The sequence below is a fragment of the Phaseolus vulgaris genome, chromosome 1 (assembly GCF_000499845.2).
Source record: "Phaseolus vulgaris cultivar G19833 chromosome 1, P. vulgaris v2.0, whole genome shotgun sequence".
NCBI lineage: Eukaryota > Viridiplantae > Streptophyta > Magnoliopsida > Fabales > Fabaceae > Phaseolus > Phaseolus vulgaris.
This window is the reverse complement of record NC_023759.2, coordinates 41,743,172-41,766,218: the sequence shown is the minus strand read 5'-3', so window position 1 is coordinate 41,766,218 and position 23,047 is coordinate 41,743,172. Positions and strand designations below refer to the sequence as shown.

Below are 23,047 nucleotides of genomic sequence, written 5' to 3'. Positions count from 1 at the left end.
CATGTTTTATATCATTCGTGATGAACAATATTACTTATGACCTAACAACTTTGAGGCAGTGCTTTCGTCACGTTCATGGTGGTTAAAGAGATTCTCTGTGCCAAAGTCAAGAATCTCTGAAATAGAATAATTGTGGTGTCGTGCATGACAGTGGTGCATAAAATCAATTCACTTTCAAAAATATGAAGAAAAAAGATGACACAATGGTATTTCACATACTATGATGTGTTTTTTTTTCATTCATCTCTCTTTTCTCTTCAACCTTAAGAAGATCATTCATTCACTAAACTTTCTCTCCCCCCACTTCCTCAATCACCCTCATCGTTGCCATGATCCAAACGAGAGTGACCCTCTCATCCGTCTCATCTATAATATCACTTCCAATCCAAACATATTAACAATTTTTGTGACTATATGTTTACCTTTACACATGTTAGTTTCATTTATATAAACTTTTTTATCAAAATAATTTTTAAACTATAATAAACTTTTTCATGAACCTCAAGTGATTTAAACATAAGGTAATGATACCTTGAGAATATAATTGTTTTTTCACTTTCAACAACTATATATATTGTTATTTTATTTCAAAATTTTATTCGTATTTATTTTATTAATTGAATATAATATTTTATTATTAAATAGTTGTAAAATAGAAACGTGAGAAAAATAAGAATATCAAATTTAATTTCCATTAAACATAAGCTAAAAATAAAGGACAATAATAGTTTGAAACTCTAATTTTTCCAAACTCTAACTTGGCAACCAATAATATTATCATTTTATTTTAATTTTTTTATATTTATTTTTATCAGTTGAATATAATATTTTATTACTAAAAAAAATTGTAAAATAGAAGTGAGAGAAAAAGAGGAGTGACAATTCAAAAATAAAATTTAAAAAACTAATATGAAAGAATTTGAGTAAAACTATTTATAAAAAAGATAATCCAAACATATCCTTAGAAAGACTTTATTGAACGAAGATGGAGAAGCTTGTTCCACAACTAAAATAGGAAGGAAAAAAGCAGCAGCAGCTGAAACTAAGAAAAAGCAAATCATGAAGCATGATTTTCTTATTGACCTCGGGAACACATGGAAATTATACATGAATAAGGAGTGTCGATAACACCTTCAGTAACACTCTTTTTTAGCATTCTTCTCTTGTTTAAAAATCTATGCGGATCCTACTAATTTGTGAACAAAGACCCGTGCCAAATAGAAAACCAAACTGACCTCCCTTTTTTACCTGATACGAGGTATAATGTCACAGTGTCAAAGGGAGTGTTGGTACATGAATTTATGAAAAGCGTGAGATAGGATAAACAATTATGCATGCTGAGTGAGTCATCTGAAAGGTTCAACTGGAGCCGATTCTTCAAGAAAGTTGGCTGTCTCAAAACATTCTGCAGCTTCTAGCATTGTACCCTCGTCCTTGTGAAAAATGCCAAGATTATACCATGCAGAAGCATTATATCTGTCATGCCGTAGTGCATCCATCAGAAAGCTTCTGATTGCAGGATTTGACCGATTACTGCACCGCCTAAGAACCACCGCAGTAGAGATCAAGCTAGGGACATGTCCGGGATCTATATTCAAAGCATCACGAAAAGCTTTTAAAGCCTCTTTGTGAACGCCCTTTGCTTCGTACATAGTACCTGCGATATCCAACAAAACCCATTAGTACCCAATAACATCAGTTACATTCCATCATTACCCATAATATATTAACCATTAGCAGTTCAGCCAGCATAACTACATGTTTTTACTGTTTAAAGCACCTGTATTTTAAAGGCTTTTGCTGAGGTATTAATTATTTTTTAATTGTTTTAGTTGTGAAATAGTCGTAGGCGAATCATAATAATGAAAATTTTGACTGCAATTGTTTTTATAAGACATGCTTTGCTAGACACCGAAGCTATGATGTTTTGGCACCTCAGTGAATCTAAGTTATTATACAACTAACTATAGACAAAAGATGCAATTCAGAATTTAGACCATATCTGCCAGATTTCCCAGTGATTATAAACCATTTATGTCCTTTCCAAAATTCATGAGCTCAAAGATAAACCATATTAATTACCTATTGCATGACATCTAGAAGCAGAGTATAGTTTGATGGCCTTAGATTTCGAAAGACACACCTCTGCATCTTGCCAACGTGACAGACTTATGTACAGATAAGCAAGATCATGCCATATTTCTATTTCCATGTTCCTAGCATGATCTATGTAGTCCTGTTTACAAAAACGCATGAGAAGAAAGGGGTATCAGAAAGCCAAAAAAAACTCAACAGGCAATTTCAACTCAGTATTATAAATTAATCGGCATTACAGCCAACAAACCTTATATAGCGTCTTCCTTGAACCGAACGTCTTTCTCTGAACTAGGAGAATAGCAAGAAGCTGAGTACATGTTTTAATGGCACTCTTCAACTGGCCCTGCACAATTTGTAGTTTAGCTTTTGTTCGCAGTAACTCTCCTTGATCCCATATTCCAGTCTGATCTAAGGCCTCATTGATAATAGATTCGGCATCCAAAAACTGTTTTTTAGCTGACAATATGCGGGCTAACAATAACCACCCTTTAACACTGGACCCAGCTTCCAAGTTTAGAAAGCATTTTGCATAATGAAGTGCCGCATCCAACTTCCTTTGCTCTGCATATTCTAAACTCAAACAGTATATTACAAGGGGGTTACTCATTCCGGTCACTTTGTGTGCAGTTTCCAGAAAATGAAGTGCCTCAGATTGTCTCTCAACCCTCTCAGAATTAGAAATAGCAAATTTTGAGTGTGTTGAAAGTGAAACACCAAGTAAGCAACTAGAAAGACCTTCCAACTGATCACATCTTCCATCCAAGTTCTCAAGCACCTTGCGAGCTAAGCTTGCCCCATCTTTTGCAAGATCAGGGTTCTCACAACATATCTTAGAAGCAATTAACAAAGAAGGAACATGCTTTGGGTCCTCTTTACTCAACAATCTCCTTAGAAGATTCAATGCTACCAAGTCCTTACCTGCTCCATAATAACAAAGAGATAAGGCATGGTACCTTTCTCTACGATTGACAGTACCAGGGAGTAATTCTTCCCATTGATTGGCTAAAGCCGTCAAATCCCCTGAAACAGATAGAGCAAATGCAAGGTGGTCCAAAATTGATGGATCCCACTCAAGTTTATTTAGAGAAATTTTTCTTAGCAAAATCATTAAAAGGAGTATAGCCTCTTCTAAGTTATTTCTAGGTACAAAAGAGCTGTCCATATGGGAACGAAGATTCGAGGGGATTGCTTCCCCTCCACTATACAGAAGAAAAACAACAAATTCTTTCTGAATCCTTGCTATGGTTTTTGCATCAAGATTCCATTGGTGAAGGAGTGCACGACGGTAAGACAAAATCACATCACGGGGAGAATCAGTAAGTTTCCACAAATCTGGAAGTAGCTCAACTACCTTACTCAAAGTCTCCTGCAATTTACCCTCATTGCTGAAGTTTTGTGGCAAGCCTTCAGGTAATGAAGACTCAATTGTGTCCAGAATAACTTTACAAGTTTGTGCAGCTTCTGCAAGAAGGTTGAAAATAAATTAGATAACATTTTATCTTCCTGTACAAGACGAAAGTTTTAACATTCAAACTTTTTCAATCCTCCACTGCTAAATCTAAAGTTTTAACATTCCAGTTTCTGGGGTGTTTGACCATAACTCCATTAAGTTATCAATTCGTGGGATGGACCAAGGTATATAGTGTGAAAAAATGTTTAAGTAAATCGGAAAAACCGCTATATGTCCATTGTGATGGGAATAAATTCCAGAGTATGCGTATCAGATACAAGATCAAAGCATGCAAATCAAGTCAAAATCAAAAGCACGCAAAAGAAACTATGCATGAGAGAAATACAAGTCATGTCAATGAGCGGAATTTCAGTTCAAAAAGAAAATATGTAAGAAAAGCCAGAGGTTCCTTTAAGCTATATAACAGAGCAAATCTATGAATAAACAAGCAGTGAGGGTACCTTTAAACCTCCCTAGAACCTGCAAGCATTTCGCTTTTAGGAAAATTGCTTCCAACAGTAATCCAGCCGTGTATATGGACATTGGGGGAGTAGAATAATAATAGGATTGTTTTTTGGGGCGTTCTCTGCTTTTGGCAAGGGAAATTTTCATCTTGGAAGTTACAGCGCCTATATTTATTTTCTCATAAACACGTAAAGCAGCTTCTATATTCCCTTTATGATATTCATCTCTTCCTAACAAAGCACTAGCTTCCTACAAACATGCACAAGATCGCATCAAGTCCAATAAATTAGATCATCAAACAGCCACATACTCAGCCATGATCTGAAAGGAACCCAGGGTCCTTCATAGCACACACATGATCAAATGAAATGAGAACAACCAATTTTTTAAACACCGTTAGTTAGATGGACACTGAGGGCTCTCAACTATCCACAAATAAAAGTGACACAGAAAATTCTGAAAGTTGTTGTAATCTGTGAATAACTTAACAAAGAACCAAAGGACTTGGATCTCTCTGGAGTAAGTAAGTAAGCAAGAGCAAATCACAGTACATAAAAATAAAAGTTATGATTCAGGGTATCATCAAATGGAGAAAGCAAGGGATTTTTGAAGAAACCAACCTCATTGTCCAAGATGCCACTCTCACGCAAAGACAAATCAGTTTCGTCTATTTTACCAGAATCAGACCCCAACATCTCAATTTCTCCATCGAGGCCAGAACGCCCACTCGCTGTTGAAGAATAAAATTCCCTGATTGCAAGAGATTCCGAGGAAGGGACCGTTTCATCTTCCCCTTTGACCGGCTCCCTCACACACAGACACTTCATCATCTTCTGCAATCTCCTCCCCTGCTTAACCCTACTCCCCATGCCGCCTCAAAAACCTCTCCTCCGCAACAACACTGTCACACATTCAATTCAAACCACAATCACCACCCTTTCCTAATTCCTAATTCATTTAATTCATACCGAATTTTCTGATTTCACAATCAATACCGATAGTTGTCCTATTTTATTAGGTTCAAATCGAATCGGTTTTAAAAGTTTTAAAAGGAAACTAATAATAAAAATTATACAATTAAAAAAAAATCTGACAAGGTTAGATTAGACCGCGACGTAATCGGAATTAATAAATTAATTAACGTAAAAAAATGGAACTCCACCACAGGCGATAATACAATACCTGGCAACTGTTAAATTAAATAAATAACCACAATTAGAAAAAGAAGAAAATTATCCTACATGAATCAATCGCGAAAGAACTCGTGAATCGTTATTATCAACAGAAAGAAAGAAAAGAATGAGGAATTGCCTTTTGTTTATAGAGAAAGAAAAGCAGAGTGTGGAGGAATGACTGGGGACACTAGCAGTCACCGCCATCGCTGAGTTTTTCTCTTTTTTTTCTACAATCGAAGGAACCTTTGAATGCTTTGAGTGAATAAAAGCATTGAAAGCTTCTTTCTCATCTTTAGCTTTTCCTTTTTCATTTATTTTAGGTTTTGGTCTGTGATGGGAACGAAACGGTTACTGTTAGTGGTGTTCGTTTGGGAGAGAAAGTGGAAGCGTAAGCGAGAAGACACGAATTTTCAGAGACAGATAGATAGAGGGAACGGAATCGCATGTGGAAAGTTCGTTTTGTTTTATGGTGGGTCCCACTTTGGGAGCCACGAAGATAGTTGGCTGCCACGTGGCGTGAATCTTCTGGATGTTGCGGTGGCACTGGAACGGCCATTAACTATACTTTGTCTTCTCTTAACACCTAACAGGTAACGACCCTTTCTAATTAATTAAGATAATTAATTGATTGAGTTGACATAGGAAAGAGAAAATATCTATATATCAAAAATTCTAATTTATAATTATCATTTCTGTCACCAAACTTTGTTTTGTTTGAATTTGACTACATTACTGTATATTTTTTAATCCGTTGAATAATGTAAGATAATTCTGGGGAGTGAAATAAAGAGATTAGGGTATGTAAAGTTACCTGATCGAGTATGTTCTTTGTTTACCCTTTTTATGTAGTGGTGGTTGATGTTGACCAACCTATTTACTTTTTTATTTACATTTTATATTCAATTTAAATTAATCAAACCATGTTTGATTTTTATATTTAGTTTGAATTATTGATAAATAATTTTTTTTTTCTTATTAATATTACTAGCGGGAACTTATGTAGTACAAACTTAGTACAAAACACTAATACAATCCAACAAATAAATATGATGTAAAATCTAAAAAGTAAGATACGAGACACGAATTTATATATTATATAGTTATGAATTATATAAATTGACAATAAAGATTTATGTGTATAAGTATGTTTAAGGTTTTTTTTAGCTGGTTCAAAAAGATTTGTTCCTTATTTTATAATTATTATAAAATTTTTATACAACAAATTTAAGTTTTTAGAAAATTAATGTATTTTTTCTTTTTAAAATTGTGTTAAAACCGTGCTAGAATTGTCAAAAATCCAACAAATATTTTTAAAATTAAACACTTCACCGATATGTGTCCTACAAGTGTCGTACGAGTGTGGGTATCCAATACGTGTGTCCGACAGACACACCATTTAAGAGGAGTGTCTGAACCTCATAGGTGGGAACACTCTCGTGCATGTGTTTCCACATTTTTTATTTTGTTATTAATGTGTATCCATATTTTTATTATTATTATCATGTATTCAATTTTTTTATTTTAACCATGTGTATCACTTTTTTTATTTTGTTATTAATATGTATCTTTATTTATTATTATTATTATCTATCCATATTTTTTTATTTTTATCATTACTATGTATCGTATTTTTTATTTTTATATATATGTATTTGTATTTATTAAAATGAATTATAAATTCATACTCAAATATTTTAATTCATCATAAATTTATAACTCATGAGTTTACAAAATGACAATTGATTGAGAAAAGTGAAAAGTTTTTTTTATAAAAAGTGAGAAGTTTTATTTGGTTTTTAGATAATAAAATTAAAAAAGTAAAAGTGAATAAAAAAAAGGAAATGACATGAGTGTGCAATATAACAATAAAATGAGAAGTAATTTTCACTATTGTAGATGAAACAAAAAAATATTGAGGTTTCTTTAAATTTTGTAATATAAATCATAACTTATGTTGATTCTCGGACATGTGATCAATTAGATCTAATATTTAGGATCTTTCCGTACAAATAAAAATTGAAGATTTAGGGGTTTGAAAACACAAAACGTAAATTGTAAGATAAAATTAAATATCAAAATTAACTGATTCAATTAATCAACTAAACTCATTTATGCGAATTAAATATCCTTATCATTTAATTCATTTCAATTCTTATTCAATTACGATTCAATTGATTTCTAATTTAAATTATAATTTCAGAAAGGCAAATCGATATATATCACAAAGAGCTTAACTGAAATTAGGAAAGAGAAGAGCAAACTCAAATTGATAGACGACTAGTGCAAAACTCAACTCATGTATGTTGTTTGATGTTGATTTCATGAATTGATCTCTAGAGATTTAGTTTTTCATTAAAGAATAACTAAAATATATCATAAGAATAATATAAGAATATAAAAAGATAAAAAATAGACAAAAAAAAAGGAAAATTAAAACAATAAAAAAATTATGCAAGTGAATTTTGTCTCTGTTTTGAGCATTATTAGGTCTCAAATAGACTTTCAACCTAATTCCTAATTTTGAAAACTCTGAAGAAATTATGGGCCTAGTTTGGGCTCTAATCATATCTAGAAACCCAATTTAAAATGTATAAGCTAAAATAAGCAAAATCAAACCAGTAGGATTTTCTTTACAAATCTTCAACAAATTAGCCTCAACTTCTAAAAATTGTAAAAAATAACAAAAGAGTCCAAATCCAACAATCCGTATGCCCATTTTAAATTCCTTGAAGTTTAAAATCCAATGAAATTGGAATAATACAAAAAAGATATCTACAAACAAATTATGACCAAAACAGTGAGGAAATATCACATGAGCTAAAAATACAATATTAAAGCAGTTATGTAAAATGAACTCAATTTATTACTAATGAAAGAAAATTAACTAAAAATAAAGCAAATGAAAAGTGAAATCATTGTATAATAAAATTACAAAATTAAATGTATAGTAACCAAAATGAAGGAATTTCTCAATAATATCCCTAAAGAACAATATAAACTAAAACATTGTTAATAAAATATTGAAATCCTCAATAACATTCTCAATGCGCAATGTTAATTGCTACCGGACACCTTCTATAAAACATTTGCATTAAGCATGCCTTAATAAATAGTAACACATATGCCAAGCTAGGTACATTGTGCACCTAGTGATCAAGACTGATACATAAATCTCCTTTAACTTTTTACCATCTGATGTATTAAATCTTTGATAAGATCATTAATGAAGTCAAGATATCTCATTTAATTAATGTGCTAACATGCTTGATATCGTCTTGTAAAGCTTGCTACAATCCCAAGTATCCCACGAAACATACACCCTCAAATGGTCATCCCCTATAATAGGTCCCACACCCAAAAATGATTACATATCATAAAAATATCACATCATATGCATCTCATATCATATACGTATGCCAAACATCCACAAAAGGATCATACACCCACAAGGGGTCAGTACCAAATAGTACATCTCTTTTAAACATCACAACCATAATCTCATTTTATTATGCTTATCATAAATATCTACCCATACATCATTAATCACATATCTTAATATACATAGTTAATTACATAATTTATACATCAACATAACATTCCATTATTAATTAAGCGATCTCTTCTTACTTGAGCGAGGTTTTCTCGCTTAAGAAATCTCTTTTTCACTTAAATACCCTCACTTCCTTCAACAATGATCAAATTCCTCACTTAAGCAATACTACACCGATAGAGTGAGATGTATAATGAGAACATAGTTAAATTTGTCTCTTCCTTGCTAAAGCTCTACTCACCATGCTTAAACATTCATCACTTGAGCATTTGTGTAATGCTTAAGTGACATACACATATTAGATATCTCCCAACAAGTTATAGAGCTTCACTCATTACTACAATCAACACTTAAACAATTATTTCACCACTTGAGTGTCCTAACATAGTTTCATGATTTTCCAAAGGTTTTAGGATCTATACAACACTTTCATCACTTAAGCAAACATCATGTCAGTTAAGTGATATCCTTTTAGAGAAAAGAGTTGTCTTAGTCTCTTTCTAAGCAATATAATTCATCATCACTTGAATGTCCATAGTGTCGCTCATTGATAGCCAGTGATGAGTGTAATAATTATTACATACCACTTAATGTTGTTTAAGTGGTGTGGTGTTTTTTTAGCAATATTAAGCTTGAAAACACATATTTCCATCAATTAAGAGAAAACCACCATTAAAAGCAACTCTCAACTATATTCCCAAACATTCAAAACATCACTTACATTGTTTATAATTTCCCAACTAATCTTTTATAACATCACCAATGATCCTCAAAATATACATATAGTTTTCCACCTACACATTTAAATAATCACTTATTTTGAATAAGTGCAAACATTAACTCTCCATATCCAAATGTTGCATACTAGCTAATAGTTTCTTCTAGCACTTCTAGAAACCTAAAAGAAATCCAAAAAAGTTTCCAAAGATCAAATCCTACATAAAAAAAAAAATCCTCCCTTTAACAAATATTGAAAGAAAAGAAGAAAAACTACATAATCTTATGTAAGAATTGAAAAATTTATCAAAACTTTATTCTTACTAGTTCACTAAACACTTTATATAACTTCATCCTTAAATTTATAATTTGTTAAAATAATAACAATCAAATACTTCTCTAAACCTATAGTGAATTTAAATAAAAAAAGTTTTTGAGACATAAAAATTCTAAAGGAAATAAAAGAATATCTATATTTATTTGTAAACCTTATATTCTTTATCCATTTAAATTTTATTTTTAATTAAAACGTGGGTTTTATAATTTATAACAATCTTATATGTCAATAAAACTATTGGTGAAGTGCAAATAACTAAATATAATCTCAGGTCAAGATGAATCATTGTAAACATATTTTTTTTTAATCAATCATATATCAAAATAGTTAATTATCATATCTTAAAATAGTTAATTAATCTATAGTGTGTTATAATATTCCTGATAGTTTAACTCTTTCAAATAGAGAATACACATAATTTTCTTTAAGATAGAAAAGGAAGTTTTTGAAAAGGATTTGAAAAACTTTTTAAATTAGAAGTGAACTACTTTGTTATGTTTTACTCAAAGTTATATTAATCTATAGATAACAAGTGACTTGATAAGCTCAACAAACACTCTCTAGAATATGCTCGAAATGGCTTTGATACCATATTACAAAGTAGACTTTAAGGCTAACTCAATCCCATAAAACCGGCTCATGGGGGTGAGGTTTGCACCCACTTATATACTGTGAAGAAGTGGACTTAAAGCCTAACTCAACCTCATAAAACCGACTCAATGAGGTGAGGTTTGCACCCACTTATATACTGTGAAGAAGTGGACTTAAAGCCTAACTCAACCTCATAAAACCGGCTCAATGAGGTGAAGTTTGCACCCACTTATATACTATGAAAGACTCTAATATTTAGTCGATGTGGGATCTCCACACCCCCTCACGTCGAGGCTACCAACTCGTGCGTGGAGATATATGTTATGGGTAGTCTGATAACGGCCCGATAGCGGGTGGATTGATAAACCCAACAAATACTCGCTAGGATAGGCTCAAAATGACTTTGATACCATGTGAAGAAGTGAACTTAAAGTCTAACTCAACCTCATAAAACCAACTCAATGAGGTGAAGTTTGCACCCACTTATATACTATGAAAGACTCTAATATCTAGTCGATGTGAAATCTCCAACATATACAATAAAATATTCTCATCTCTAGTCGATGTGAGATCTCCAACAATTATGAAAAATATTTCTCTATTAACTAATCATTTGTACATAATGTTTTGTTCAAGATTTAGGAGAGGAAATAATTTTTTACTTTGGTTAAAGTTTTTGGAGGGCAGAGAAGTAAAATCCCTTCCATAATAATCTATCGTTTTATATATATATATATAAACATTTTTGAAAGAGAAGACATGATTTATAAAACATTTAAATTATATATATTAACTAAATATTTTTACTTATTTGTAAATTTAGAATTACAAGAATGTAATATTAAATTATTTTTTTAAAACTCTTGGATTTGTTTTCTTTTATTCTTTGAATTAAACATAATATGTAATAATAATTTTTTCCCTTTCTATTATTTATAATTCCTTTATTTAAGTCAAATATAATGTTTAATTTTAATTTCTCTTTTGAATCAAATAGTTCTTTGAATCTAATACCTTACTTAAAGAAATCTCATCTTTTATATAAATTTTTTCATTCATGAAACTTATATTTAAGATGTTATTTAAAGAATGTAATCCAACATTCATAAAACTTAATTTAAGATTTTTACAAATTTAATTCAACTTGACTTACATTAAGATAATTCAACTTGACTTATAAGATTGATAATGTAAGTTGACCTATCTTGTATTAATTCTTAAAATAATTAATTATTCATATGCATCTATATAGAGATGACTCGAAAACCTGCATGTCAGTCTGCATAAAAACAATTAAAATTTCATGCAAAATAAAAAAAAGTTAATGTACTTGTAATATATATATTGAAGAGAGAAAAGAGAGAGTGTTCGATTTTTAATTTGTTTTCATTTTAATAGTTTTTCCAATAATTCTCTTAATAACCACCCTATGAATTAAAAAAAAAGTTGTTTGGACTAACAAAAGTGACAAGAGTTAGGTGAGCATCTTATCATGGTAAGTTATAAAAGATAAGGATGAAGCTCCTCACCTGTCACCATTCCTATATATTTTACCTTGGATTGGTACTAATAGGAGAGGAAAAGACAACACTGACACAAAGAGTGCCAGCTGGAAGAACAACAATGGCAGAGAGTGGCGGCTGGAAGAACACTACTTCAATGGCATCAAATGTTTCAACTTTTAATATTTTCAATATAGTAAAACAGGTCAATATCTTATAGTATAATAAATCAAAATTCTAATATATAAGAGAATTTTTATATTATTATGCACCATAGTACTTCAAACAAAACTATTTCTGAAAAAGGTGTTTGTTTACTCATATATCTATAGAACATTCAAATTAGATATTGTTTAATGAATAACCCACCCTTATATTATAAATATTTTTTTTCAACGTGTATTAATCATGGCACATGTTAAAAATTAAGTCTCAAATTAAAATTTGACATGCATCTTTATATATTGTCAAAAATGTATTATCATCATTAATTATAATTTAATTTCAAAATCATTATAATAAATAAATATCGATAATATTATGATATCCGTGGTGGATGAACGTTTATGAATCATCAAAACTTATTCAAACTTAGTTTTTTTTTAACTTATTTTTATTATTAATCAATAATAAAGGTTAAAAACAAAATTTTGAACATTAAAAAAATGTTACACTTCCGTCTTCTATATTGAGATTATTTTATAAATAATAACAAATATAATATTTAAAATTATCTTTATTAAAATAGTTATATTCTTTCAATATATGCATCACTTTTCCTAAGAAAGAAATAAAATAATAATAATTTATTGAAGAAAATAATATAATTTTAATTTATATTTTAATGACTAAAATAGTAATCACTGTAAATGGATAAGATTATATTAAAAAATACAAAATTCAACAAATACTTATTTTATTTAAAACTTATTAAAATATTAAGTAAAGTGTTTTAATGTCTTACTTAATGGGTTATATTTAATGGTACATATATTAAATGATAGAACATCTTTATGAAAATTTTATATTTTATACTTTATATTTTGTGCTTTAAAGTAATACTTTACTATTAAATATTTGATTTTATAAAAATAATGTACATATATAATTTTTTTAAAGAGAATATTTATAAATTTGAAAAATGTATAAGAACATGAACATTTTAATTTAAATACTAAAACTTTAAAGTATAATTTTATTACAAACACCCTTCTTTAATAAGTTATTATATATATATATATATATTTAAGCGATGACCCGTGACAATTTTTAACCACTAATTAATGAAACTATTTACAAAGGTACTCAAATATGCTTTATGGTCTTTAGATTTTACAATTAATTTATAATGTAAGAATAATGAACACAGAAGAGGAAGAAGAAGAAGATGAAACAGCAAAAGTAATTTCTTAGAAAAACAGTTATGAGAAGAAAAACTGGGAATCCATGAATTATGAAAGCATTAAAAAGTGAGATGAGAATGGAGTCATTCATCACACATCATACATCATACATCATGATGATCATCTTAGATATAAAAGTGGTTGCATGCATGGATAGATGGGCAGAAAGCAGAACTAGAAATGCAGATTCATCTTCCTCACTACTTTTTCACTGATGGTAGTTCCTAGGAAGTCTATGTTAGCCATTTTTGTTTGGCTAGGTCTTCTTGTGTGTTAATGTTAAGAAGAAAACACCTTGTAATTATAGCTTTAAGAACTGGGCCAGCTGGTTTGGGTTTACAATGTCAAAGAGGTGGGCCCCATCCGTCTTCAACAGTAGGGTTAGCTCCACATACCTCTGGTACTTCTGCTCCTGTGACTCCTCTTGCAGGCCCGGGGACTGGCCCATTCTGCGGCCCAACAGAGTTCCTTTGCTAAGAAATTCATGGGCCAAGTACCCAGCCAGAAGCATGTTCGTTGAGACTGGGTTGGGACCCTCAAGCTTGGGCAATTTCGAGGAATTGAGTTTCGGTGAACCGTGATGCCTCTCTTTCCGCTTAGCACCACCGTTGAGCGGCAGTGGTGCACGGCGAGAGGGAGGACGCATCGTTTTGGTACTCATCTTTTGTTCTACACTGCACACGTCACCATCATTAGACTGAAAAAATGAAAAATAATAAAGAAGGAATGTGAGAGTGTGGATGAACAGTGGAGTGAAAGAAAAGTGAATTGAGAAGAAGAAAAGCGATGATAACGAGGTAACGATTGTTGGAGTGAGTGCAGAAAAGAAAATGATGAAGAAGGTATGGGGTGTGTGTGGTATTTATATTCACTAATGAAACTAAATGGCCTTGTTCACTATCACATATTACATTAATGTCAAGCGGTGCAGGAGATGACTCATTTTTTCTGCCTTTCTATTCTTTTATCTCTTTTTTTTTTCCAATTCTTATTAAATAGAATTCATCGTTTAAAAAAATAAAATAAAATATAATTGAATTGGTTTTATTTTCAAATATTTAATTTTAAATTTTGATTATCTGGATAATGCGTTTTAATTATATCAAATCTAGAAATATCAAATACAAAAGTTATGCTTCAATCTAACAAAAATAACAACTACATAGTTTCTCTAACTTATTCACATCTAAAGTAGATACATTCATTCATGTTGATAAAGAAGGTTCTAATAAATATAAATGATAAATAATTTTGACCTAACAAATAAAAAAATAGTTTTGTAAAATTGTAGTTGATATTAGTAAAAAATAGTTCTTAATGTTGATTAAGAAAAATCATGACTGACATTTGTGAGAAATGACATGAGTTAACTCTTATCAACATACTTTAATTGACCTCAACTAGAAATAATAAATATATGCTTATGTTAATAAAAAAATCGTGTTCAACAATAATAACAATATTCTAATTAAGGTTAAGTAATATATATATATATATAATTTTTTTTTTAAATATTCAAAAACATTTTTATTATAAAATATATCAAAGTTTTATAAATATAAATTAAACTCTATTAATATCTCTCATTTAAACACGATATATGGTAATAAATACTGCATGAGAATATAGATAAAAATATATATTTTATATTTTTTTAGTTTTAATTATCAAATTTTTATAATTTTTTATATAATTTTACTGGTCACCTTCAAAATGACATTAATTATTATTTTTATCAATTATACCTTTTTCACAAAATCTTAAAGAATTTACAAATATCTATTATGATTATATAAACCAAATATAGAAAATACATAACTATTTTGTTAAGATAAAAAATAGCAATTATATGTTTTTGGTCTTTTTATGAAAACCTTAAAGACAATTAAATAAAAAAAAAACAAAAAAAAAAGATGTTTTAGAGATGAAAACCAAAGTACTTTAAGGTTCTTATTTAATTAGCATATTCATATATTTAATTTTTCTTATATAAGTTTCACTTATTGAATTTATTTATATTATTTTAACTTCTTTTTTCATCAAATCATTCCATAAACTTATTTCTTCCTATCTCTTATTCTCTTACTTCATTCAACCCATACATCCCAAAAGTCAAATGTACATTTAACACATTTCCTTATCTACTAGTTTAGATTATTTAAAGAAAATAATTATTTGTTCTTATTGATATAAACAAAATTAAAAACTTGGACTAAAAGCATACGCAATGAGATTTTCTTTTGGAATCATATAATTTTGTTAAGTGAAAAAACTAAAAAGTGAATAATTTTCATAGAACTACAAAAATTATAAAATTTATAGAGAACAAGAACATAACCAATTAACAAATATTTTTAAAAATAAATATAACCAAACATGTTTTTGGTGTAAGAAAAAGCTAGTCCAACTTTTTCATAGCAAATTTACCAATGAACAAAAGGATGGATATAAGTTTATACTTAGTCTGTGTTTAGTTATCAAGATTTAGTTTTCTTCTTGGGTTTTAGGTTCTTTACTCCTCCCATGTATAAAAAATAAAGTTTATGTAAATTAATAACGTATATCTCCTCACATTATTTGTTAATATTTAAATTAATATAATTATAAATTTTTATTTTTTATTCAAATTTTTAAATTTATTTAACTACATTTTTAAATTAAAAAATATTAATCATTAATTATTTTATTCTCATTTAGACAATCTTTAACACTTTTATTCATTGTGATGTAAAAACAAAAAATATATATATATATATATATATTTTTTTTTTTTTTAAGATTTTTTTTTGTTAAAGTTATTTTTTTATTATATATATTAATTTCTTAAAAAACTATTAACCACGTTTAAAAAAGAACATAGAAAGACAAATTAGGAATTACCATTTGCTTATAATCTATATCCCTTTTTAAAAATCAAACTTAACTTACCGCCGAATTGATTAAAATAAGTTACCGTTTAGTAAATCAAGCAAACTAGAATAAGAATCAGTGCAAACAAATTGCAAAAGTATTTTTGTTTTTTAGTTGCATATATAAATTTAATTAAAAACAACTACTATTAATTTTTTATATATATTTTATAATATTTTTTCTCTGAATATTTCATGCAAAATTTGGGGAAAATTTTGAATAGCAACTTTTTATAGAAAATTAAGAAAGATCTCATAAAAAAAATACTAAACAAGTATAACAATTAAAACAACATATATAAGTTTTTTCTTTTTTAAAAAAACTCATAAATACATACATCATGTGAGAAATGAGAAAGACATCAATAGCCATTTTTTTTGAAAAAAATATACTAGAAAGCTATCCCACATTCAAATTATAGACTCAAATATTATTATACAAGAATATGAATAACTGCCACAAACAATTATTTCAAATCTGGGTATAAAACTGCTTAAAATATAATTAGTAAATTACATTGTAATTTAACATAACTTATTATAATATTATTTTTATCCAGTGTTTTTTTTAAAAAAACATTGTTAAATTTTCCTTCTTAAAGATAATAATTTTTAAAAAAAAGTCTATCATAAAATTTAGGGGAAAGAAAATAAAAATAATGGAAAGGGAACTTTTTTTATTAAGAAAAATAAAGTTGAAGTAAGTCAAAATTAAGAAAAAAGTATTTGTTATTAATAATTTATTTATTATTTGTAATATTATTTCAATTATTGTTATTTTTTAAATAAAAAAATGATCTATAATTAAAGAATATAATGAAGTATATACCTGATATAATCAATTATATGTTTGGCATAGATGATGAGATATATAACAAAAATACTTTAAATTTCCTTTTGAAGAGTAAAATAAATTACTATTAATTAATGTTCTTTTAGCGTCATACTTAAAGTTAACTCTATCCAATACTTTTTTTTCAGTTATTCATTTTAAATCCTAAACACCGAAGCTATGTTCTCAGAATATGCTACGTTTTACTGTAAAAAGAATATTATATTTATTATTAATCTCCTCACAAATTCTCTTACTATTTATAAAAATGAAATAAAATTTGATATATATATATAGTATCTTAAAATAATAAGTAAGATATTATAAGAAGTTTTTATACTATTCGTTAGTATAGTATTATTATATTGAAGTTCAACTTTATTTATTAACTGTCATTGTCTCTTTTATGGCAATTAAAATAAATATTGAACTTGCTTGATTCACGCGTGAATGTTTTTATTTTTATTTTTTTTATTTATCATATTGTTAATGGAAGAAAATAGATTGAATTTAAGGATCCATACCTTATAGGTGTGACACGTTATTTTCTTATAATATAGTACTACCAGTTTATATATTTAATATTTATAATATATAGATATTTATAAAAATTAGATCATTATAAAACTTAGATATTTATAAATATTTTGAATTTTTTATAAAAAAATAGTTTCCAAAATTGATTTTGAGATTGAATTAACAATATATTCGTGAAAGGAGTATTTATTGTCTAGCTATATCAGTGCATTTAATTTCATTTAGATGGTTGAATGAAGTGAGCATTATTGCTCTAAACACAATGGCACAAAATTTGAAAGATTTAGGTTGTATTTGGATTAAGAATAGAAATGTGAAGATTTAAGGAAGTTGATATATGATGATTTGAGAGGAAAGTGAACGTGTTAGATTGAATTTGTAAGAAAAATTTATCAAAATTTCTTAGTGATGTTATGATTGTGAGATAATTTTATTTTTTTTAAAAATATAAGTTTACAAAGTTATCCTTATCTTTAAAATATTTAAATAATGAAATATGAATTTGTTTTGGGTAGATTTGAGTTAATTAAAATTTTGTAATTTTTTTAATGTTTAATATTTTTTTACAAGAAATACAAGTTATTTATTATTGTCACAAAATTTCATATTTTTTATTTATTTAATTGTAATATTAAAAATTGTAAAAAACATTGGAAAAATAATTTAAAACGAAGTAAAATATTAATTAAAAATATTTACTTAAAAAATATAACCTTAATATTTTAAAAAATATAAATCACTAATATTATTATTATATAAAAATATATAATATTTAAATGGAACTGCTTTACAAAATTTTAATTACAAGTATTTTTTATTTCAAATTTAAATGCTAATAATATTTTATATTTTTATAATCAACATTATTATTGTATAAATTTATGTTTTTATTATAAATAATTATATATTCATTATTATTAATTATTAATATTTATTTCTTTTAATACCTTTATTAAATATTATTATTATTATTTAATATTACTTGATTATATTATATTATATAATCAATAATAATATTTATATATAATAAATGAATTAATATATTTTAAAATTAATTTTAAATTAAAATTATAAATTGATATTTTGTAAAGATATGTAAATATAGAAAACAAGAAAATGTAAATAAAAAATAACAAAAATAAAATACATATACCACTAAAATGAAAAAAAATTGTATTTGGAGGAAAAAAAAAAGTCACTGAGGTGACTCTCCTCTTGAATCACAGCATATATGACAAACACTTTTGAAGAGATGCACTTTCCTTTTATTTCCTCACAATTTAATTGATACCAAACACACTTTTTCTTACAAAATCAATATCTTTCTACCCTATTCTCTCTGTTTAAATTGAGCATTAAAGTTTTATTTTTCACAGTTTCGGTTAACATACCAATATATCATCATAAACCAAAGCAAGTACAGGTACTGATCTAAGTCATAAAAGCAACATTTTTTAACAAAAATGACATTAACATACAAAACCATGGTCAAGGGACACCACAGAATGTGTTTGCTTGAGCATTCAAACTCCAAAGAACCTCTAAAAACTTTCAAACAACATATAGATCCTACTATTCAGAATCATTGGTCAAGTTTTTGAAACAAGCATGTAAAAGATGACCCTTGTTCCCTCATGTTTGAGCAGCTCTTTTCTCAAGGATGACACTTAGAAACATTTTTCAATTTCATTCACCCCATTTTAATCTTATGTTTACTTCTCATTTATCTGTCATTGTGTATAATGAACTCATGATACTTAAACTGTTACCTGCTATTTTCCCACTTTTCAACACTAATCTAGAAATATTGATGCACCTCCTGCTAAATGTACATTCCACTTCCTTGTACTGAATCGGTTTTACTCTACTTACACAGAAGCCTTGTGTTGTGCTTCTAACTTTCCAAGTATTTTCTTTATTGGATTTTCAATTAGGATTATATCATTTTCAAAAAAAGGATTCATGAAGAAAAGCTGACAAAGACTCTTGAATTAAGTACAATAGCACTTCAAAGATCACAGTAAAACTATAAGGGCTCAAAGTTGACAATTGGATGATGTCGTCTAGAGAGCAGTGAAAGTGACCTGTAAATGAAGTATTGCTTTTATTCACAGAATTATTCTGAGTTCTAAACTTTTTTTTTCTGGGCTGCGGTTCATGTAATCAAGAATTCACATTTATGAGGAGAGAATTGAAGCAAAAAAGCTTCTTATAGCTGTGGTGGTTATATCATGGCTTTTCTTCCATACAGTTGAAGTATTGATACCATTTCTGGTTATTCTTGGTTGAGTTCTCTTGCTGTTAATGGAGTACAAATTGAAGTTGTATTTGGTTGATGGTAACACAAGCTGGCATGATAATGGATCCATCAACCTCAATCAGGACCAGCAGGGGTCATGTCACCTTATGGCTCTCACCGATTTTCTGTCCTTATGGTGCTTCTGCTCTTCCTATATTACAAGTTACTCATTTCCCTTTTGTCAAGTTCTCATATTTTATTTAACTGTTATTTTCAAAATTTTAGATAACATTAAGTACTTTTTATTATTATTTATGCATTTATTCTTCTCTTAATATTTAATTAATTTTATATATATCAAGAAAATTTAATAACCTTAAACAGTAATAGTATATAATTCATAAAAACACAGATTAACATTTGATTATAAAGTCCTCCATAGCATGCGTTGACATAGTTACATTGAAATTCATTAACTACAACTTACAAGTGACAATGCCGGTGTAGCAGGGATAAATTATGCATTGAAATTATACAACTTGACTATAAACTTGTATGGGAATAATACAATTTGACTAAAAATTTGCATTGAAATAATACAACTTAACTATTTATTTATGGTTTGTTTGTCTTTGTTAAGTGATTCTGCAATCTTGCTGGCAATGCAGTATGCTGTAGACTGAATGGTTACCATGGGGTTGACACCAACTGCAGTGGGCAAAACACTCCCATCACACACATACAACCCTTTTGCTTCCCAACTCTCACCAGTTTCATCAACTGCACCTTCTTCTTCAGTGGCACCCATTCTACAACTTGTCATCTGATGTGCAGATGTCAACACTGTCCAGAGTTCATTCCTGGACCTTGGACCCCCAACTATTTTGACAGTATCAAGAAACTCCTCTAAATCTTCCTCCTTGACCCCCCTACATTTGAATCTTTGTCCATCACTCCTGTATGTGCCCACTTCCACAGCACCTGCTGCAACCAAAATCCTCAAGGCCTTCCTTAGTCCAATTCTGAGGTTTTCTTTGTCTACTTGGTCAAGTCTGTAAGTGACTCTTCCTTCAGCCTTCACTTTTCCTGATCCATGGTCTCTTATCAATGCAAAAATGTTAGCAGTTCTTGCATACTTTGCCATCCTGTCTTTCATATCATGCCCTGAAAGCCAGGGAACCAATGCTGAAAATGATCCTGGTCCTAGAGCAGGTGTTTCTATGATGAATCTTGGGGTGGAATCTTCTGCAAGTACCTTGTGGATCGAAGTTATGATCCCACCTTCATGGTTGTTGCCGCTGAAGTTTGTCATGTCTTCTGGGAAGTATCCCCATGCAAATTGAACTGGGTGGAGATGGAGATTCCTTCCAATGTTTGGATTTTTCAGTCCACTAGAAATCATTAGAGGAGGAGTGGACAGAGAGCCACATGCTGAAATAGTTACCTTGGATTCGATTAGGAGTTTCTTTGTTACCTTACTCCTCCAAGTTGCTGCTGCAATCACTCCTAAACATTTCTTTTTCTTCATTCCATCATTTCCATCTTCAAGTATGAATCTTTCAGCTTTACATCCAGAGAGGATCACTGCACCATTTCCTACAGCATCAACCAACCAAGTAGAGTCAGTGCCCTTCTTATCTCCTGTCCTACAACCATAACAGCATGAACCACAATAATGATCTGCTGAGGAATTTGTAGCCACTGACTCTACTTTGAAGCCCATTTTCTCACATCCTTGTATGAGAACTCGATTCTGAAAGCTTTCTTTCTTGCACTTCTCTGTCACACCAATCCTTCTGCATACCGAGTCCATGGCAGATTGATAGTCAGAGCTTGCAAAAAGTGGAATTTTATTTTTTTTAGACCATTCCCTCAGAACAGAATCAGGTGTTCTGATGCATGCAGACCAATTTATAGCAGAGCCGCCACCCACAGTTGAGCCAGCTAGGATCATCATCTTCCCATCAAGACTTGACAGAATGCCACCTGATTCGTATAGCTCGTCCATGGATGGTCCTTCCAGGGAAGAATAATCATGGGAAACAAAGTACTCTCCTTTCTCTAGGACGATTACTTTCTGACCAGAGTTTGCAAGAACTGCAGCTGCAACACCTCCACCACAACCAGACCCCACAATGACAACATCACATTTGACCTTGTATAGGTTCTGCAGTTTATCTTCACTAACTTCAAGGCCTTTTTCAGCGAGGGATTGCATCAAAGTATGATCAGTTTCGTGCATAGTCTCTATTAATCCCTTTTCTAGAGGCCTCTCCTTCCGTACCAACTTTTTCTTGGTGTCCACCTGGTACCCAATTGCTTTCCATACGGGATTATGTCCATTTTCATCACTCTGCAGTGTTTGGGGAAACATATCAAAGAGAAATTCAGAATAAATGTTTCACATCCATACATGTTAAAGAAGAATTTCAAATCAGATTCATCATTGAATTAACGAAAACATTAATCATCACTAAATTAATCTAGTAAAGTGATCCTCACTCCATGAAAAAACATCAACTTTTTAAAGCTGCTTTTTGTTTCTTTTCAGTATGAATGATACTGTATTGATTATTCTCAATTATATACAAAGGTGTTGTTGGAAAAATAAATAGTTAAAAAGAAAAACTACTTTAGAATACAAATAAAAAGCTAAAAAGACTATTATTCTGAAATGGGATAAGTATTCATTAATAATCATATCATCTAATATTCCATCCGCTCTTTTTGACTGCCGATTATTTTCATTATTTTTTATCTGTAATTTTTAAAAATTCAAGATAATATAACTATTCTATAAATATACCCTTTATTTAATTAATATGACGGGAGAAAAATTAGTTAGAATAATCTAGCGAGATAAAAAAAAAACATAATAAATGTATATTGAAATAAAAATTGAAAATGATAAAATAGATAATTCACTTAAAAATGTTTTAAAAACGAAAAATACAATATTTTCTTCATTACGAGTGAAAAATCCTTAAATATTTATGAAGAAACGTGTTGGTAAATAAAATGTTTTTGGACGCAACTCATCTATTAAAGTCATTAGTCAAAATTCTAAACATATCATTATCTCATACATTAAAGTCAGTCAAACTTCAGAAAATGTGTAAGCTGGTTTTGGAAGTAACTTGAGAATCCTTTTAACTGTGAATGAGAACTTGATGCAAGAAATTCAATCTTATTAAGACGTGTGAGAAAGCTTACCCTAGAGAAGAAAGTGCAGAAGAAGATAAG

General features: G+C 29.2%; 3 protein-coding genes across 6 annotated transcripts in view; all 3 read right to left on the bottom strand.

Annotated features, from left to right (window-relative positions):
- Positions 1-1,048: 1,048 nt before the first annotated feature.
- LOC137814308 (protein NPGR2-like) lies at positions 1,049-5,622 on the bottom strand. 4 transcript variants are annotated; one of them, XM_068616964.1, is made up of 6 exons: positions 5,324-5,622; positions 4,633-4,913; positions 4,009-4,261; positions 2,345-3,558; positions 2,083-2,236; positions 1,049-1,657 (listed from the first exon to the last, which is right to left on the bottom strand). In XM_068616964.1, the coding sequence occupies exons 2-6, from the start codon at positions 4,879-4,881 to the stop codon at positions 1,347-1,349; spliced, it is 2,181 nt and encodes a 726-aa protein (XP_068473065.1). In that variant the 5' UTR covers positions 4,882-4,913; positions 5,324-5,622; the 3' UTR covers positions 1,049-1,346. The 4 variants fall into 4 exon arrangements, with proteins under 4 accessions (XP_068473065.1, XP_068473067.1, XP_068473066.1 ...); XM_068616966.1 differs by having other exon boundaries at positions 2,144-2,236; XM_068616965.1 differs by having other exon boundaries at positions 5,254-5,373.
- A 7,966-nt stretch (positions 5,623-13,588) lies between these two features.
- On the bottom strand, positions 13,589-13,933 carry LOC137816058 (uncharacterized). The gene has a single exon (XM_068619159.1). It carries the CDS (start codon positions 13,931-13,933, stop codon positions 13,589-13,591), a length of 345 nt encoding a protein of 114 aa, XP_068475260.1.
- Positions 13,934-20,201: 6,268 nt separating this feature from the next.
- Positions 20,202-23,047, bottom strand: part of LOC137814307 (long-chain-alcohol oxidase FAO2) — a 3,526-nt gene continuing 680 nt past the window's right edge. The window contains exons 2-3 of the mRNA XM_068616963.1: positions 23,018-23,047; positions 20,202-22,157 (exon numbers count right to left, since the gene is read on the bottom strand). The exon at positions 23,018-23,047 is cut by the window's right edge and continues 243 nt beyond it. Of these exons, the coding sequence (XP_068473064.1) occupies positions 20,412-22,157; positions 23,018-23,047 (1,776 nt within the window). The 3' untranslated portion in view covers positions 20,202-20,411. The remainder of the gene's footprint in view (positions 22,158-23,017) is intronic.

Excerpts from the sequence above, each read along its gene's own strand:
- LOC137814308 (XM_068616964.1), bottom strand. The coding sequence starts at position 4,881 with ATGGGGAGTAGGGTTAAGCAGGGGAGGAGATTGCAGAAGATGATGAAG. Across the intron at positions 2,237-2,344 it reads CAAGGAAGACGCTATATAAG|GACTACATAGATCATGCTAG; the intron begins GTTTGTTGGCTG and ends TTTTGTAAACAG. Across the intron at positions 1,658-2,082 it reads TTCTAGATGTCATGCAATAG|GTACTATGTACGAAGCAAAG; the intron begins GTAATTAATATG and ends TGGATATCGCAG.
- LOC137816058 (XM_068619159.1), bottom strand. The coding sequence starts at position 13,933 with ATGCGTCCTCCCTCTCGCCGTGCACCACTGCCGCTCAACGGTGGTGCT.